At 38.5% G+C, this 13,745-nt stretch overlaps 1 protein-coding gene across 3 annotated transcripts in view; it reads left to right on the forward strand.

The window, feature by feature from the left end:
* The window catches only part of FAM118B (family with sequence similarity 118 member B), a 56,176-nt gene that overhangs the window by 25,712 nt on the left and 16,719 nt on the right, over positions 1 to 13,745 (forward strand). For all 3 annotated transcript variants that reach the window (XM_008068079.1, XM_008068080.2, XM_021717569.1), the window contains 2 exons: positions 322 to 414; positions 5,452 to 5,704. In XM_008068079.1, coding sequence (XP_008066270.1) covers positions 329 to 414; positions 5,452 to 5,704 — 339 coding nt within the window. In that variant the 5' untranslated portion in view covers positions 322 to 328. The remainder of the gene's footprint in view (positions 1 to 321; positions 415 to 5,451; positions 5,705 to 13,745) is intronic.

Consider the following 13,745-nt stretch of genomic DNA (forward strand, 5'->3'; position numbering starts at 1 on the left):
CCGGGAGGCGAGGCTGCGGTGGCCGGAAGCGGCCACCGCACTCCAGTCTGGGCAACCAAGTGAGACTCCAACTCAAAAAAAAACAAAACAAGATGAAAGTATGGAACACCAAAGTTCTACAATGTCGAGGTCACTTATTTGAGCCTAATTTAATCCTTAAGTTTGTAATGCTCACTAATTGATGAATTTCTGTTAAGCCGGGGTCACCTCTAAAACACCTTTAAGGGTATGTAGCTTTTTAAAACTGTTTAATGTATATGTTATTTTGAATATTACAGTTTACAGATCTAATCATAGTGCATGGTGTTTAATCTGTTTTAGAAACTGGATGGCTTCTACAGGGAGCCAGGCCTCTGATATAGACGAGATTTTTGGATTCTTCAATGATGGCGCACCCCCCACCAAAAAGCCCAGGTAAACAGGAGAAGGTAATCAGGAACAGGATAAATTACCATTAGTGGGAGATAAAGAAAAATAACAAACTTACCCTATATTTCAGTTGTTTTCACTAATCAATATTGCTCTTCATATAAAAAAAATTATTTTGGGTTTAATTTCTTATTTTTTTATTAAGGTAATACATCGACATAGTTTTAAAATTCAATACTTTAAGGTCCACTTCTCCTGAGATAATCACTTTCGCCTTATTTCTTCTCATATTGACATGTACATTTAAAAATACTGTATGTGTACTGCTACTTTTTAGTTTTCTGATTTCATGTATAACCAAGTATGGAAGATAAGTATTTGGTTTGCTTCCTTTATTTTGCCGCTCCACATGCTCTCCTCATCTCCCTGTATGTTTATATCACACTATGTTTTCTTTAGTCAGTTTTTAATATTTACACTATTATGACTACATGAATAGTATTAATAGCTAAGCCTGATAATATGTTATTATTTTATTTCCTTTCTTGCCCATTTTTTTCTCAGTTGTTAAAGATTTCCTCATTTTTTGCTTGCTTTGTTTTCTGGGTACCTTTGCATTCATCACTCTAACAGAAGAATAAATCTCTTAGGTAGACTGAAACACATCAGTAACTTGCTAGTTTAATTCGTTCATGGATTCTTCCTCTGTACTGTAGCCCACTCTGGAGAGTTGTTCTGCAGGCCTGTTACATTGCTGAAATTGGCTGTTTCCTTTCCCCGTCATCCTGAGAATTCTTTTTAGATCTGTTCTGTATTGAGTCCTCTGTTTCCTGAGTCTCATGTCTTCTTTTTTGGTATACTCATTCATTGTGCTGAAGCATACCCTTCTGTAGCCTCCTTAATAAGGATCTGTGGGAGAAAGTTTTTTGAAAACATTTAAAAATGTCTTTATCTTACACTACATTTATTTGATGGTTTAGCTAAGTGTAGAGTTTTTGGTAGAAATAAGTTTTTTTTAGAGTTTTCATGGCATCACTGATTATTTGCTAACATCTGACTGTTCCTGCCAAAATAGCCACTCTGTTCTGATTTCCAGTTTTTTATATTATGTGACTTCTTTTTCTTGTCTAATTAGAAGCTTGTAAGGATCAATATTTTATTCTCAGTAACCTGAAATTTCACAATGATATATCTTCTTCTTATGAATTTAGACATTAGGTGGCTCTTTCAGTCTGGCTACTTGTGATTTCACTTTGGGCAAATTGTCTTGTGTTACTTATTTGATACTTTACATTACAACTTTTCCTCTATTCTGTCTTTGTAGAACTCTTGCTATTCAGATGTTGGACCTCCTTGATTAAATCTCTGATTTTCTTATATTTTTCTTTATTTTTTCCTCCATCTCTCTGTTTTTGTTTTTGTTTTTTTTTTTTTAATTCTACTTTCTCTGAGGTTTTCTCTTTTATCTTTATGGGCTTTTAAATTTTGTTGTTATATTCTTAATTTCCGATAAGTCTTTTTGTTTGTTCCTTTTTTTATAGCACTCTGCTCATGTTTCTTAGATGCTTTTTGTTTTCAGGGGATTTGTTTGTTTGTTTGCTTGTTTGTTTGAGACAGGTCCTGCCCTGGCCCAGGCTCGAGTACAGTAGCATGATCATATCTCATTGCGGACTCTGAGTCCTGGACTCCAGCAGCTCTCCCACCTCAGCCTCCCAAGTAGCTAGGACTACAGGCACATGCCACCACACCCAACTAATTTTATTTATTTGTCTGTAGCGTCAGGGTCTCCCTATGTCTCTCAGACTGTTCTCGAACTCCTAGCCTCAAACAATCCTCCCACCTCAGCCTCCCAAAACTCTGGATTATAGGCATTAGCCACTGCGCTCAGCCACGTGGATGCAACTTTTTTTTTTTTTTTTTTTTTTTGAGTTGGAGTCTCACTCTGTCGCCCAGACTGGAGTGCAGCGGCCGCTCCCGGCCACCGCAGCCTCGACCTGCTGGGCTCCGGGGATCCTTCCGCCTCAGCCTTCCGAGTAGCCGGAAGTACAGGCGTGCGCTACCACGCCCGGCTGATTTTTGATTTATTGTAGAGATGAGGTCTCGCTGCCCAGGCGGGTCTCAAACCCGCAGGCTCAGGCAGTCCACTCACCTCAGCCTCCCAAAGGCGCGGGATTACAGGCTGAGCCACCGAACCCAGCTAGATGCAACTTTAAAAAATGTATTTATTTTTATTTTTTGTAGAGATGGGGTCTTGCTATGTTGCCCAACGTGGTCTTGAACTCCTGGCCTCAAGTGATTCTCCTTCCTCAGTCTCCCAAAGTGCTGGGATGATTGGCATGAACCACCTCACCTAGCTCATAGATGCAATTTTTACTATGTGTTATTGTTTTATTTTAGATTTTCTTTCTCTTGTTTCCTCCAAATTCCTCTCTACCTGCTGGTTTTTGTTTTGTTTTGTTTTTTTGGTGTAACTGTCATTTTCGAGGCTTTCCTCAAATGTCTATTTGCTCATATTTAAGTCACTAAAAAGCCAGTTGGAGAGTCTGTGTATCTAAGGGGCTTGGATGGGCTTTCCTGTGGTTATCAAGCATTGACCAGATGTTTTGTCTATAGTGGAGGAACTCCTACCTATCAGAAGCTATGGGTCTTGTATCTCATACTGGTCACTTTCCCCAAAGAGAAATCTTCCCATCTCCTGACTGAAAGGGGGATGGAGGTGCAGGTATAAAGTTGGCTCCCAGTACCTAAGAAGCTTCCCCTGGGGAAACAGCTGAAAGAAGTCTAATATTTCATTTACAGACTTTTACTTAATCCCCACTCCCCTGTTGTGCACAGAATTCTCAAATACAGAGTCCTCTGGTTCAGTTTCTACAGATAGCAAGCCTCTAGAATTAGTGTTTTAACTGCTTCTAATGTAAACTTGCAACTGATTCTTCTAGTTGAGCCCCACCTTCAGATATACCTGGACATTCCTAAGGTTCTGCAAAGGGAATCAACTTCCACGTTATGACTTTTTAAAATTTTGTTGCCCTCTGACCTCTGTTGTCTGCTGTCATCTTTTCATGCATGTATACCCTCTAAAAATAAAAATTATTATTTGGTGGTTTTAGGAAGGACCAGAACTAAAACACAGATGTTAATTTTTTTTTTTTTTTGAGTTGGGGTTTTCACTCTGTTGCCTAGGCTTGAGGGCTCAGGCAATCCTTCCACTTTAGCCTCCCAAGTAGCTGGGACTACAGGCACATGCCACCATGCCTGACTAACTTCCTCATTTTTTGTAGAGATGAGGTATCACTATGTTGTATGGGCTAGTCTCCAACTTGTAGACTCAAGCAGTCCTCCTGCCTCAGCCTCCCAGAGTGCTGGAGTTATATGCATGAGCCACCATGCCCAGCCAGTTTTATTTTTGAGTTGATGTCTTACTCTGTCTCCCAGTCTGGAGTGCAGTGGTACACTCACAGCCACCCCAGCGTCGACCTGCTGGGTTCCAGTGATCCCTTTCCCTCAGCCTTCCTTCCAAGTAGCCAGAACTACAGGTGCATGCTACCATACCGAGCTAATTTTTGATTTATTGTAGAGAAGAGGTCTTGTCAAGTTGCCTGGGCTGGTCTCGAACCCATGGACTCAGACAATCCACTCTCCTTGGCCTCCCAAAATCCTGGGATTACAGGCTGAGCCACCGAGTCCGACTGAAATTTTTTGTTTTTGACTGGAAGTTTTAATTGGGAAAATCATAGCCCAAATCCATATCTGTGTGGTTAAAAAGAAAAAATCAAATAGTACAGCAGTATAAAGTCAAAAGTAAATGTCTTTATTCCCCCTAATCACCAGTCAGACACTATTTACAGCTTGTGAACCCTTCCTAGAAATTTTCCGTGTGTTTGTACATTTGTGTGTGTATGTATGTATGCTTCACAATCTTGATTTTTCTGAATTTAAACTCATTTTTTATAATTTGCTTCTAATATCTATTATCAATCTTTTTCAATAGACTAACCTTTGAGATCAGGGGCTTCATTTTGTTTGTAGATACATCATTAGTACCTACTGTAGTGTCTGATTTATAGATTTTTCATATTTGTTGAATGAGTGCAGAAGCTGGTGAGAGGAAACGCAGTTCTAGAGGTTGTTTCCCCAAAACCGGCTTTCCTCGAGGCTTAAAAGCATTGTTCCTTTCTTGGCTTATGATACTGTTTCTCTTTATTTTATTATTTAGACAAAAGGTTGGGAAAGGCAATGTCTAGGGGGTGGGAGGTTGTAGCATGCCATTAGCGACAGTTAAAGTGAAGGAACAAATTTCAAGCAGAGATCTTAATATAGTCTCCAGGATAAAACAGGACGTAGGGAACAAAAACAAAAATGTGTATCCATGCTAGCGCCCATATGGGCCTCAGAATACAAATCTGTCTGTGCTTGTTATGTTCGTTGAATTGTTATTTCTTTGTTGATTTAGGTATGTGAGGCTCCTGTGTTTTCAGAATTCTTTTGGCCACTTTTTTTTTCTTGCCCTGAGGATATCTAGAACAAACCAAGGGCAGATTTGTTCTCATGTTTCACTGCCTCATGCTCAATTTTATCTTAATAGTGTTTATAAAATTTGGAGTTAAATTTTGTATTGACTTTCATCTCCTGTCTGATATTTCTCAACAATAGGAACTTAATTTGTATGGGGTTCTTTTCACTCTTTCAGAAATATAAATCAAACATGTCTTCACAAATTTGATATTGATTTAAAATACATAATTTAATTGGTAGAACTCAGCTGAACTACAACATATTTGGTCCTTTTCCTAATATTACTAAGATTTCTTAGGTTGAGAAGACCAAGAAGGAGCAAATTGATTTTAAGATGAGTTTTTAGGATTCCTGAAATATGTTTAGTACTTTGTTTTTCAGCAAGCACTGACATAATATTCTGGTCTTTTTGGTTAAGCTACTTTGGAAAAGTGCCAAAAACTGGTATTTACCATCTTTGCAGCTATAAAAATTATAGCTGAAAACTATAACTTTAGTCAGACAGTCTTTTCAGGTGCTTCATAGCTATTGGATATTCCAATCCTCTCATTTGTTTCGTTTTTTCAGGAAACTGCTTCCAAGCTTAAAAACTAAGAAGCCTCGAGAACTCGTACTGGTAATTGGAACAGGCATCAGTGCTGCAGTTGCACCTCAGGTTCCAGCACTAAAATCCTGGAAGGGGTTAATTCAGGCCTTATTGGATGCTGCCATTGATTTTGATCTTCTGGAAGATGAGGAGAGCAAAAAATTTCAGAAATGCCTCCATGAAGACAAGAATCTTGTCCACGTTGCCCACGACCTTATCCAGAAGCTTTCTCCTGTGAGTATTGGACAAGCCTATGAGCCTTGACATTTGAAATTTCCTAAAACCATAGTATGCTGAATGTATCCCGGATATTCCTTTATAGCTTGTTTTGCATGACATTTAGCTCTTCTGCAAAATATCTATTTACGGATCCTATTCAGGGTAATTATCTTAACCCCATTTTACTGTGTATGTGTGAGAGAAAGAGAGAGAATGTTGAGGTCCTTATATGTTAAAAAAAAAAAAATGAGACTTCTGTCCCATCACCGTGCTTTGAATTTACTTTTTCTTTTTTTTTCCTTTTTGAGTTGGAATCTTGCTCCATCACCCAGGCTGAAATGCAGTGGCACACTCATGACCACGCCATTGTCAACCTGCTGGGTTCCAGTGATCCTTTCGTCTCAGCCTTACAAGTAGCCGGAACTACAGGCATGTGTTACTACACCTGGCTAATTTTTTGATTTATTGTAGAGACGAGTCTCACCAAATTGCCCTGGTCTTGAACCCGCGGGCTCAGGCTGAGCCACTCAGCCCAGCGAATTTACTTTTTCTACACTCATTACTATAAAAGTTATATTCTGTGACTTCCGTGCCTTTTAGGAAACCTCAGAAAGATTGGAGATAATTTTTATCATAAAACAAAACCAGTTCTTAGTGTTCTTTTTAAAGACAGTAACAAAATATCTTTAAGTTTTGTCTTGTTTTATCAAGATGAGTTGAGTAAAAGGCCTCCTTGTCTTAAATATTTCTTAAATACCAGTAATCTCAGCCGGGCACGATGGCTCACGCCTGTAATTCCAGCACTTTGGGAGGCCAAGGTGAGAGGATTGCCTGAGCCCATGGGTTTGAGACCAGTCTGGGCAACTTGGCGAGACCTCATCTCTACAATAAATCAAAAAATTAAGCCAGGCTCGGTGGCTCAGCCTGTAATCCTGCGCCTTTAGGAGGCTGAGGTGAGTAGATTGCTTGAGCCTGCGGGTTCGAGACCTGCCTGGGCAGCGAGACCTCATCTCTACAATAAATCAAAAAATCAGCCGGGCGTGGTAGCACATGCCTGTAATTCCGGCTACTTGGAAGGCTGAGGCGGAAGGATCGCCGGAGCCCAGCAGGTCGAGGCTGTGGTGGCCGGGAGCGGCCACTGCACTCCAGTCTGGGCGACGAAGTGAGACTCCAACTCAAAAAAAAAAAAAAAAAATTAGCTGGGTGTGGTGGCACTTTCCTGTAGTTCTAGCTACTTGGAAGGCTGAGGCGAAAGGATCACCTGAACCCAGCAAGTTGAGGCTGCAGTGGCCATGAGCGTGTCATTGCACTTTAGCCTGGGCGACAGAATGAGTCTCCAACTCAAAAAAAAAAAAAATCAGTATTCTAATTGATCACAACCAACTACTGATTTCTTTGTTTCTTCTCTCCTCCCACTGCTTCACTTGACTAGCCTATAAAAAAAAAAAAAATCAGACTTGAGATATATTTAGAAATAGTAGAGTAGCCAGAGCATATTTTAATATGTCAAATACTCCTGGGGGTGGAAAAATGACTAACTCCGTTTCTTTTTTTTTGAGTCAGGGTCTCACTCTATCACCCAGGCTGGAGTACAGTGACACGCTCATGCAGCCTTGATCTGCTGGGTTCAGACAATCCTTCCACCTCATCCTTCCACGTAGCTGGAATCACAGGCACATGCCACCATGCCCAGCTAATTTTTGTGATTTATTGTAGGGACAAGGTCTTATCAAGTTGCCCAAGCTGGTCTTGAGCCCCTGGGCTGAGGCAGTCCTCTCGCCTCAGCCTCCCAAAGTGCTGGGATTACAGGCATGAGCCACCAATGCCCAGCCTGACTAACTCCTTAAAAAATCAGTTTTTATTGCTAATTTCTCTCCCAAAGCTTAAGGATATAGAAAGAAGTGTCATTAGAGTTAGCCTAAGAGACAGGCTTTTAAGAGTAAATTCCTATTGATTCATTGCTCTACAGATCCTTAGAACTTTGTTCTTTCTATTTCCACTTCTTTGTCCTTAATTGGGACAAATTATTATTAGCCTAGAACCATGTTAAGAATTAATGGAGCTGGGCTCGGTGGCTCAGCCTGTAATCCCGCGCTTTGGGAGGCTGAGGTGAGTGGATTGCCTGAGCCCACGGGTTCAAGACCCGCCTGGGCAACTTGGTGAGACTTATCTCCACAGTAAATTAAAAACTAGCCAGGCGTGGTAGCGCACCCCTGTAGTTCCAGCTACTTGGAAGGATTGCTGGAGCCCAGCAGGTCGAGGCTGTGGTGGCCGGGAGCGGCCACTGCACTCCACTCTGGGCGACTGAGTGAGACTCCAACTCAAAAAAAAAACCAAAACAAACAACTAATGGTTTTTAAAGAGCTCATGGAATCCCCATACCATATGCAAAAATAAACTCAAAATAGATCAAAAGGCCTGAATATCAGAGCTTAAACTGTAAAACTCTTAGAAGAAAATTTAAGTTTAAAATTTTATGACCTTAGATCTGGCAGTGGTTTTGTAGACATGACACTAAAAGCACAAACAACAAAAGAAAAAAATAGATAAACTGGACTTCTCTAAAGCTAAAAACTGTTAGGTTTACTTCTTTTGGTGCAAACATGGTGAATGTTCCTAAAATCCACTATACTTTCTGTAAGAAGTGTGGTGGGCACCAATCCTACAAAGTATAAGAGAGGCAAGGATTTTCTGCACGCCCAGGGAAAGCAGAATGGTTATAGTGGGCAAACTAAGCTGATTTTCTGGAAAAAAGGTTAAAACTACAAAGAGGGTTATGCTGAGGCTTGAGTGCATTGAGCTCAACTACAGATCTAAGAGAATGCTGTCTATTAAATAGAGGTGCAAATATTTTGAACTGGGAGGAGCTAAAAGAAAGGGCCAAGTGATCCAGCTCTAAGTAAGCATCATCTTTTGTCTTATTAAGACAATAAAATAGAGATTATGTTCACTTCATTTGGTTGCAGTTGGTTTTCTAGGAGGGAATAAACTAGAGTTATAAATAAAATTCCTCTTTCAGGGAAGTTTATGCTTAACAATATAAAACAGTTAGCCTCAAAGCACACTGGCAAGAAAGTGAAAGTTAGAGAAATGAGAATGAGAGAACATATTAGCAAATCACATATTTGATAAGAGTATAATACTCAGATATGTAAAGAACTGTTATGACTTAATACAAATGCAAGTAACCCAATTTTAAAGTAATTAGTTTGAATAGATATTTCTCCAAGGAAGATACACAAATGCACAATAAACACATGAAAAGATGTTCAGCAGTCATTAGAGCAATGCAAATTAAAGCCACCATTTTAAACCCACTAAGATAGTTAGAATCAAGACAATAACAAGTGTTGGAACCTTCATACTTTTTGTGAGAATGTAAAGAAGAACAACTGCATTAGAAAACAGTTTGGCAGTTCCTCAAAAAGTTAAACAGTTTATATATGACCCAGCAATTCCACTCTTACGTACATACCCTAGAGAACTGAAAGCATATTCATTGAAGAACCGTACATGAGTGTTAATACTAACATTATTCATAATAGCCATAAAAGCAGGAACAACCCAAATATCCAACTCATTAATAGATAGATAAAATGTAATCTAGCCATACAATGTTAGTCAGCTATAAAAAGGAATGAAGTACTGATTCATGCTACAACATGAATTAACCTTGAAAACATGCTAAGTAAAAGAAGCCAGACACAAAAAGTCATATCTTTTATGATTCAGTTCATATAAAATGTCCAGAATAGGTAAATCCATAGAGATAGAAAGTAGATTATTGCTTGCAAGAGCTGGGGGAAGAGGAAAATAGGGAATAATTGCTAATACAGTGTTTCCTTTTTGGGTGATGAAAGTGTTCTAGAATTAGTGGTAATGGTTGCACTATGTGAATATACTAAAAACCATTGAAGTGTATACTTTAAAAGAGTGAGAGTTTTTTGTTTTGTTTTGTTTTGTTTTGGTGAGGGTTTTTTGTTTTTGTTTTTGATTTTTTGAGTTGGAATCTTGCTCTGTCACCCAGACGGAGGGCAGTGGCACATTTATGGCCACTACAACCTTGACTTGCTGAGCTCAGGCGATCCTTCCACCTCAACCTTCCAAGTAGCTGGAACCACAGATGTGTGCCACCACACCTAGCTGATTTTCTTTATTTATTGTAGAGACAAGGTCTCGCCAAGTTGCCCAGGCTAGTCTTGAACACCTGGTCTCAGTCAGTCCTCTCGCCTCCACCTCCCAAAGTCCTAGGATTGCAGGTGTGGGCCACCACGCCCAGCAAGAGCGAGTTTTATGGTAACATGAATCATATCTCAATTAAAAAAAATCAGAGTGTGTATAACCATTTTAATTGACGGTGCTAATAAAATTTGAAATTTTTGCTTAAATTTTTAAAAGAAGGAAACTATTCCAAAAAATACAATATGAGGGAATATTTCCAACTAATTTTATGAGGCCAGTATTATCCTGATAACTAAAACCAAACAAAAGACATCATAAGAAATAAAGCTGCATACTAACCATTCTCTCTTAAGAATATGGATACAGCCGGGCTCGGTGGCTCAGTCTGTAATCCCAGCACTTTGGGAGGCTGAGGTGAGTGGATTGCCTGAGACTGCAGGTTCGAGACCCGCCTGGGCAGCGAGACCTCATCTCTACAATAAATTAAAAAATCAGCCGGGTGTGGTAGCGCATGCCTGTAATTCCGGCTACTTGGAAGGCTGAGGTGAAAGGATCGCCGGAGCCCAGCAGGTCGAGGCTGCAGTGGCCGGGAGCAGCCACTGCACTCCAGTCTGGGCAACAGAGTGAGACTCCAACTCAAAAAAAAAGAATATGGATATAAAAATTCTCAGTAAAATACAACCAAAATGAATGCAGCACCATATAAAAAGAATTACATACCCTGAGCAAGTGAGACTTTTCTGGGGAATGCAAGTTTGGTTTAATATCTGAATATCAATGTAATATATCAATAGAATAATGGACAAAACCACAATTTTCTCACTAGATGCAGAAAAAAACATTTTAACAATATACAACATTCTTTCATGATTAAAAAAAACTCTACAGGTTAGTAATAAAAGGAAACTACTTTGACACATTAAAAGTCATATATGAAAAACTCACAGCATATATGATGAAAGACTGGATACTTTCCCATAAGATCAGGAATAAGACAAGGCTGTTTATTTTCTCCAATTCTGTCCAGTATTGTACTGAAGGATAGAGCCAGAGCAGTTAGGTAAGAAAAATAAAAGACATCTCTATTGGGAAGGAGGAAGTAAAGTATCTGTGTTTGCAGATGACATGATCTTGTCTATAGGAAATCCTCTATTAGAACTAATGTTCAGCAAGGTTGGAGGACATGGGATCAATATGTAAAAATCAATAGCATTTTTATACAGTTGCAGTGAACAGTACTAAAATGAAAATTCTAAAATGCTTCCACTTACAACATCAAAAAGAATAAAAAAATTACGAGTAAATTTAACAAAAGAAGTGTAAAAGCTTATACCTTGAAATACAAAATGTTATAATGCAAGATCTAAATAAATGGACAGATATCTCATGTTCATGGATCAGAAGACTTAATGTTATTAAGACGGAATACTCCCCAAATTGATCTACAGATTAAACACAATTTCTATTCTAATCCCAGCTGTTGTGTTTGTTGAAATTGACAGGCTGATTCTAAAATGTATGTGGAATTACAAGGGGCTTAGAATAGCCAAAACAATTTTCTTTTTACTTTTTTTTTTTTTTTTTTAGAGACAAGGTCACACCCTGTTGCCCAGACTGGGGAGCAGTGGCGCAATCACGGTTCACTGCAGCCTTGAACTTGTGGGCTCAAGTGATCCTCCCATCTCAGCCCCCCTAGTGGCTAGGACTACAGGTGTAAGCCACCACACCTAACTAATTATTAAAATTTTTTTGTAGAGACACAGTCTCATTTTGTTGCCCAGCGTGGTCTTCCAACTCCTGGCCTCAAGTGATCCTCCCAATTTACCTCTCAAAGCACTGGGCTTACAGGCATGAGCCACTGTGGCCATCCCCCAAAACAATCTTTAAAAAGAAAAAAGGTAGGAAGACTTAAACTTTCTAGTTTCAAAACTTACTACAAAGCCACAGTAATCAAGGCAGCATGGTAAAGGATTCTTAGCTCTGATGCCAAAAGCACAAGCAACAAAAGAAAAATAGATAAATTGGATGTGATCAGAATTTGAAACTTAGTGGTTTAATGGTTGCCATTAAGAAAGTGTAAAGGCAGCCTACAGAATGGAAGAAAATATTTGCAGATCATATATCTAACAAGAACCTAGTATCCAGAATATATAAAGAACTTACAACTCAATGATAAAAATGATGTCATTTTTATCACTGAGTTATAATTTGGGCATAAGTATTTGATATTAAGGAATTAACACTGTTACTTTTTTTTAGGTGTGATAAAGGTATTGCAATTATGTCTTACTTTATATATACTTTTTTTCCTTTTGTGTATATTTTGTTTGGAAATGTTTATATTTTTTAAAAAAAGAATAGAATCTAACAATCAACAATAATATGGCAGGGTTAACAGAACCATCTACTAAGTCAGTTTCATGTTTTAGGGAAGTAACATTGTGGATTCAATGCAAAGAGCCTGGATTTCAGAATCAGAAAGACTCACTATTTAAATGCAGATCCCTTATCTTTTCAACATCTGTTTTTGTGCCTGTAAAATTGGGATGTTAAAAAAAAAAACCTGGGATATTATTTACCTCATGTGGTTTTGTGAAGAATAAATGAGATAACATACCTAGTTTCTGGCATATAATAGATGCACTATAAATGTTAGTAACCTTGGGAAGAAAAGAGTCAGGGTTTTTAAAAACTTGTTTCTTGTTTTTACTATATCCAGGACTAGAAAAATAAAACTTTCAGGGTAGAAGGAAATGAAACAGCATTGGATTTAGGTCCCTACTTTAAAGGAATGGGAAAAGGTCCTTAAAAGTCTTATTGAAGTTTGGCATTCCCTGTTTATAATTTCATTCCTTTGTCTATACTTACAGAGGCCACTGGTGGAAGTTTAGTTTTGTTTTTTGTTTTTTTAAGAAAAGTTTATTTAAAAGTAAATTAGAGAGAGAAGGAGGAGAGAGAGAAAAGATTCACCTCCCCAAGGTAGGGGAGGGGGCCAAAGCCAGGAAGCATGGTGACAGCCATAGCTAAAGAGCACATGGCCATACCAGAGGCTAGCAAGGCAATGGCCCAGGAAGTTTAGTTCTAATGTCATCTGCTTTAAGAGAAAAAAGCTTTCATTTTAATTCTGAGGTTATCAGTGCAGTTGCAGAAGTTTCTATGTTGATAATGCGGGATTTAATAACTTAAAGAAATAGAATTTAAAGATATTTGCCTAAAATAAGTGACTCAAATTTTTTTCCAGATTTTAACCTTTCATATTTTCTTGCTTAGAAGCAAGAAAATATATCCCACACCCATGATTACCTGATTGTCTGCTTCACCTTTTAATCTGTGTGTGTAATAATTAAAGTGGTGCTGGAACATAAAGTGCATAGATAGGTGTATATGTGAGTTAGGGTACAAAAGGTATAAAACACAACAAAGAAGTTCTTAATGAAACTTTATATAGGTCACTGTATTCTTGATTTAATTTTGCTTTTTTGAGTAGGTATTGTTTACACACATTGCAGAAGTCAAAACAGTATAAAAAGTTTTACGTATAGCGAGATATCTGCTCCCACATATGTCTTTCTTTATCTCTCCCCAAACCCACTTTTTTTTTTTTTTTTTTTTGGACTAATGACAGCCCAGAGATAACAATGTAGGACGTATATTTCTACATTGAGTTCAATACAACAAAAAACACTTATAATTTCAAGCAAATCGTCTCTCCCCAGTAACAGTGTCCTTTTGATAAAATTTCACACCACAGGAAATCCATTACAATAAATATCTGTTCCAGTATCTGTCCATTTAGCAAGAATTCTCTTTATGTTTGATGCCTCTTCCTGATAAGCTGTCCTAAAGACCTTCCTCTTCTTCCCTCTGAGATTTC

The sequence above is a fragment of the Carlito syrichta genome, unplaced genomic scaffold, assembly GCF_000164805.1.
Source record: "Carlito syrichta isolate Samal-C Ts95f unplaced genomic scaffold, Tarsius_syrichta-2.0.1 Scaffold309859, whole genome shotgun sequence".
In the NCBI taxonomy this organism is placed as follows: domain Eukaryota; kingdom Metazoa; phylum Chordata; class Mammalia; order Primates; family Tarsiidae; genus Carlito; species Carlito syrichta.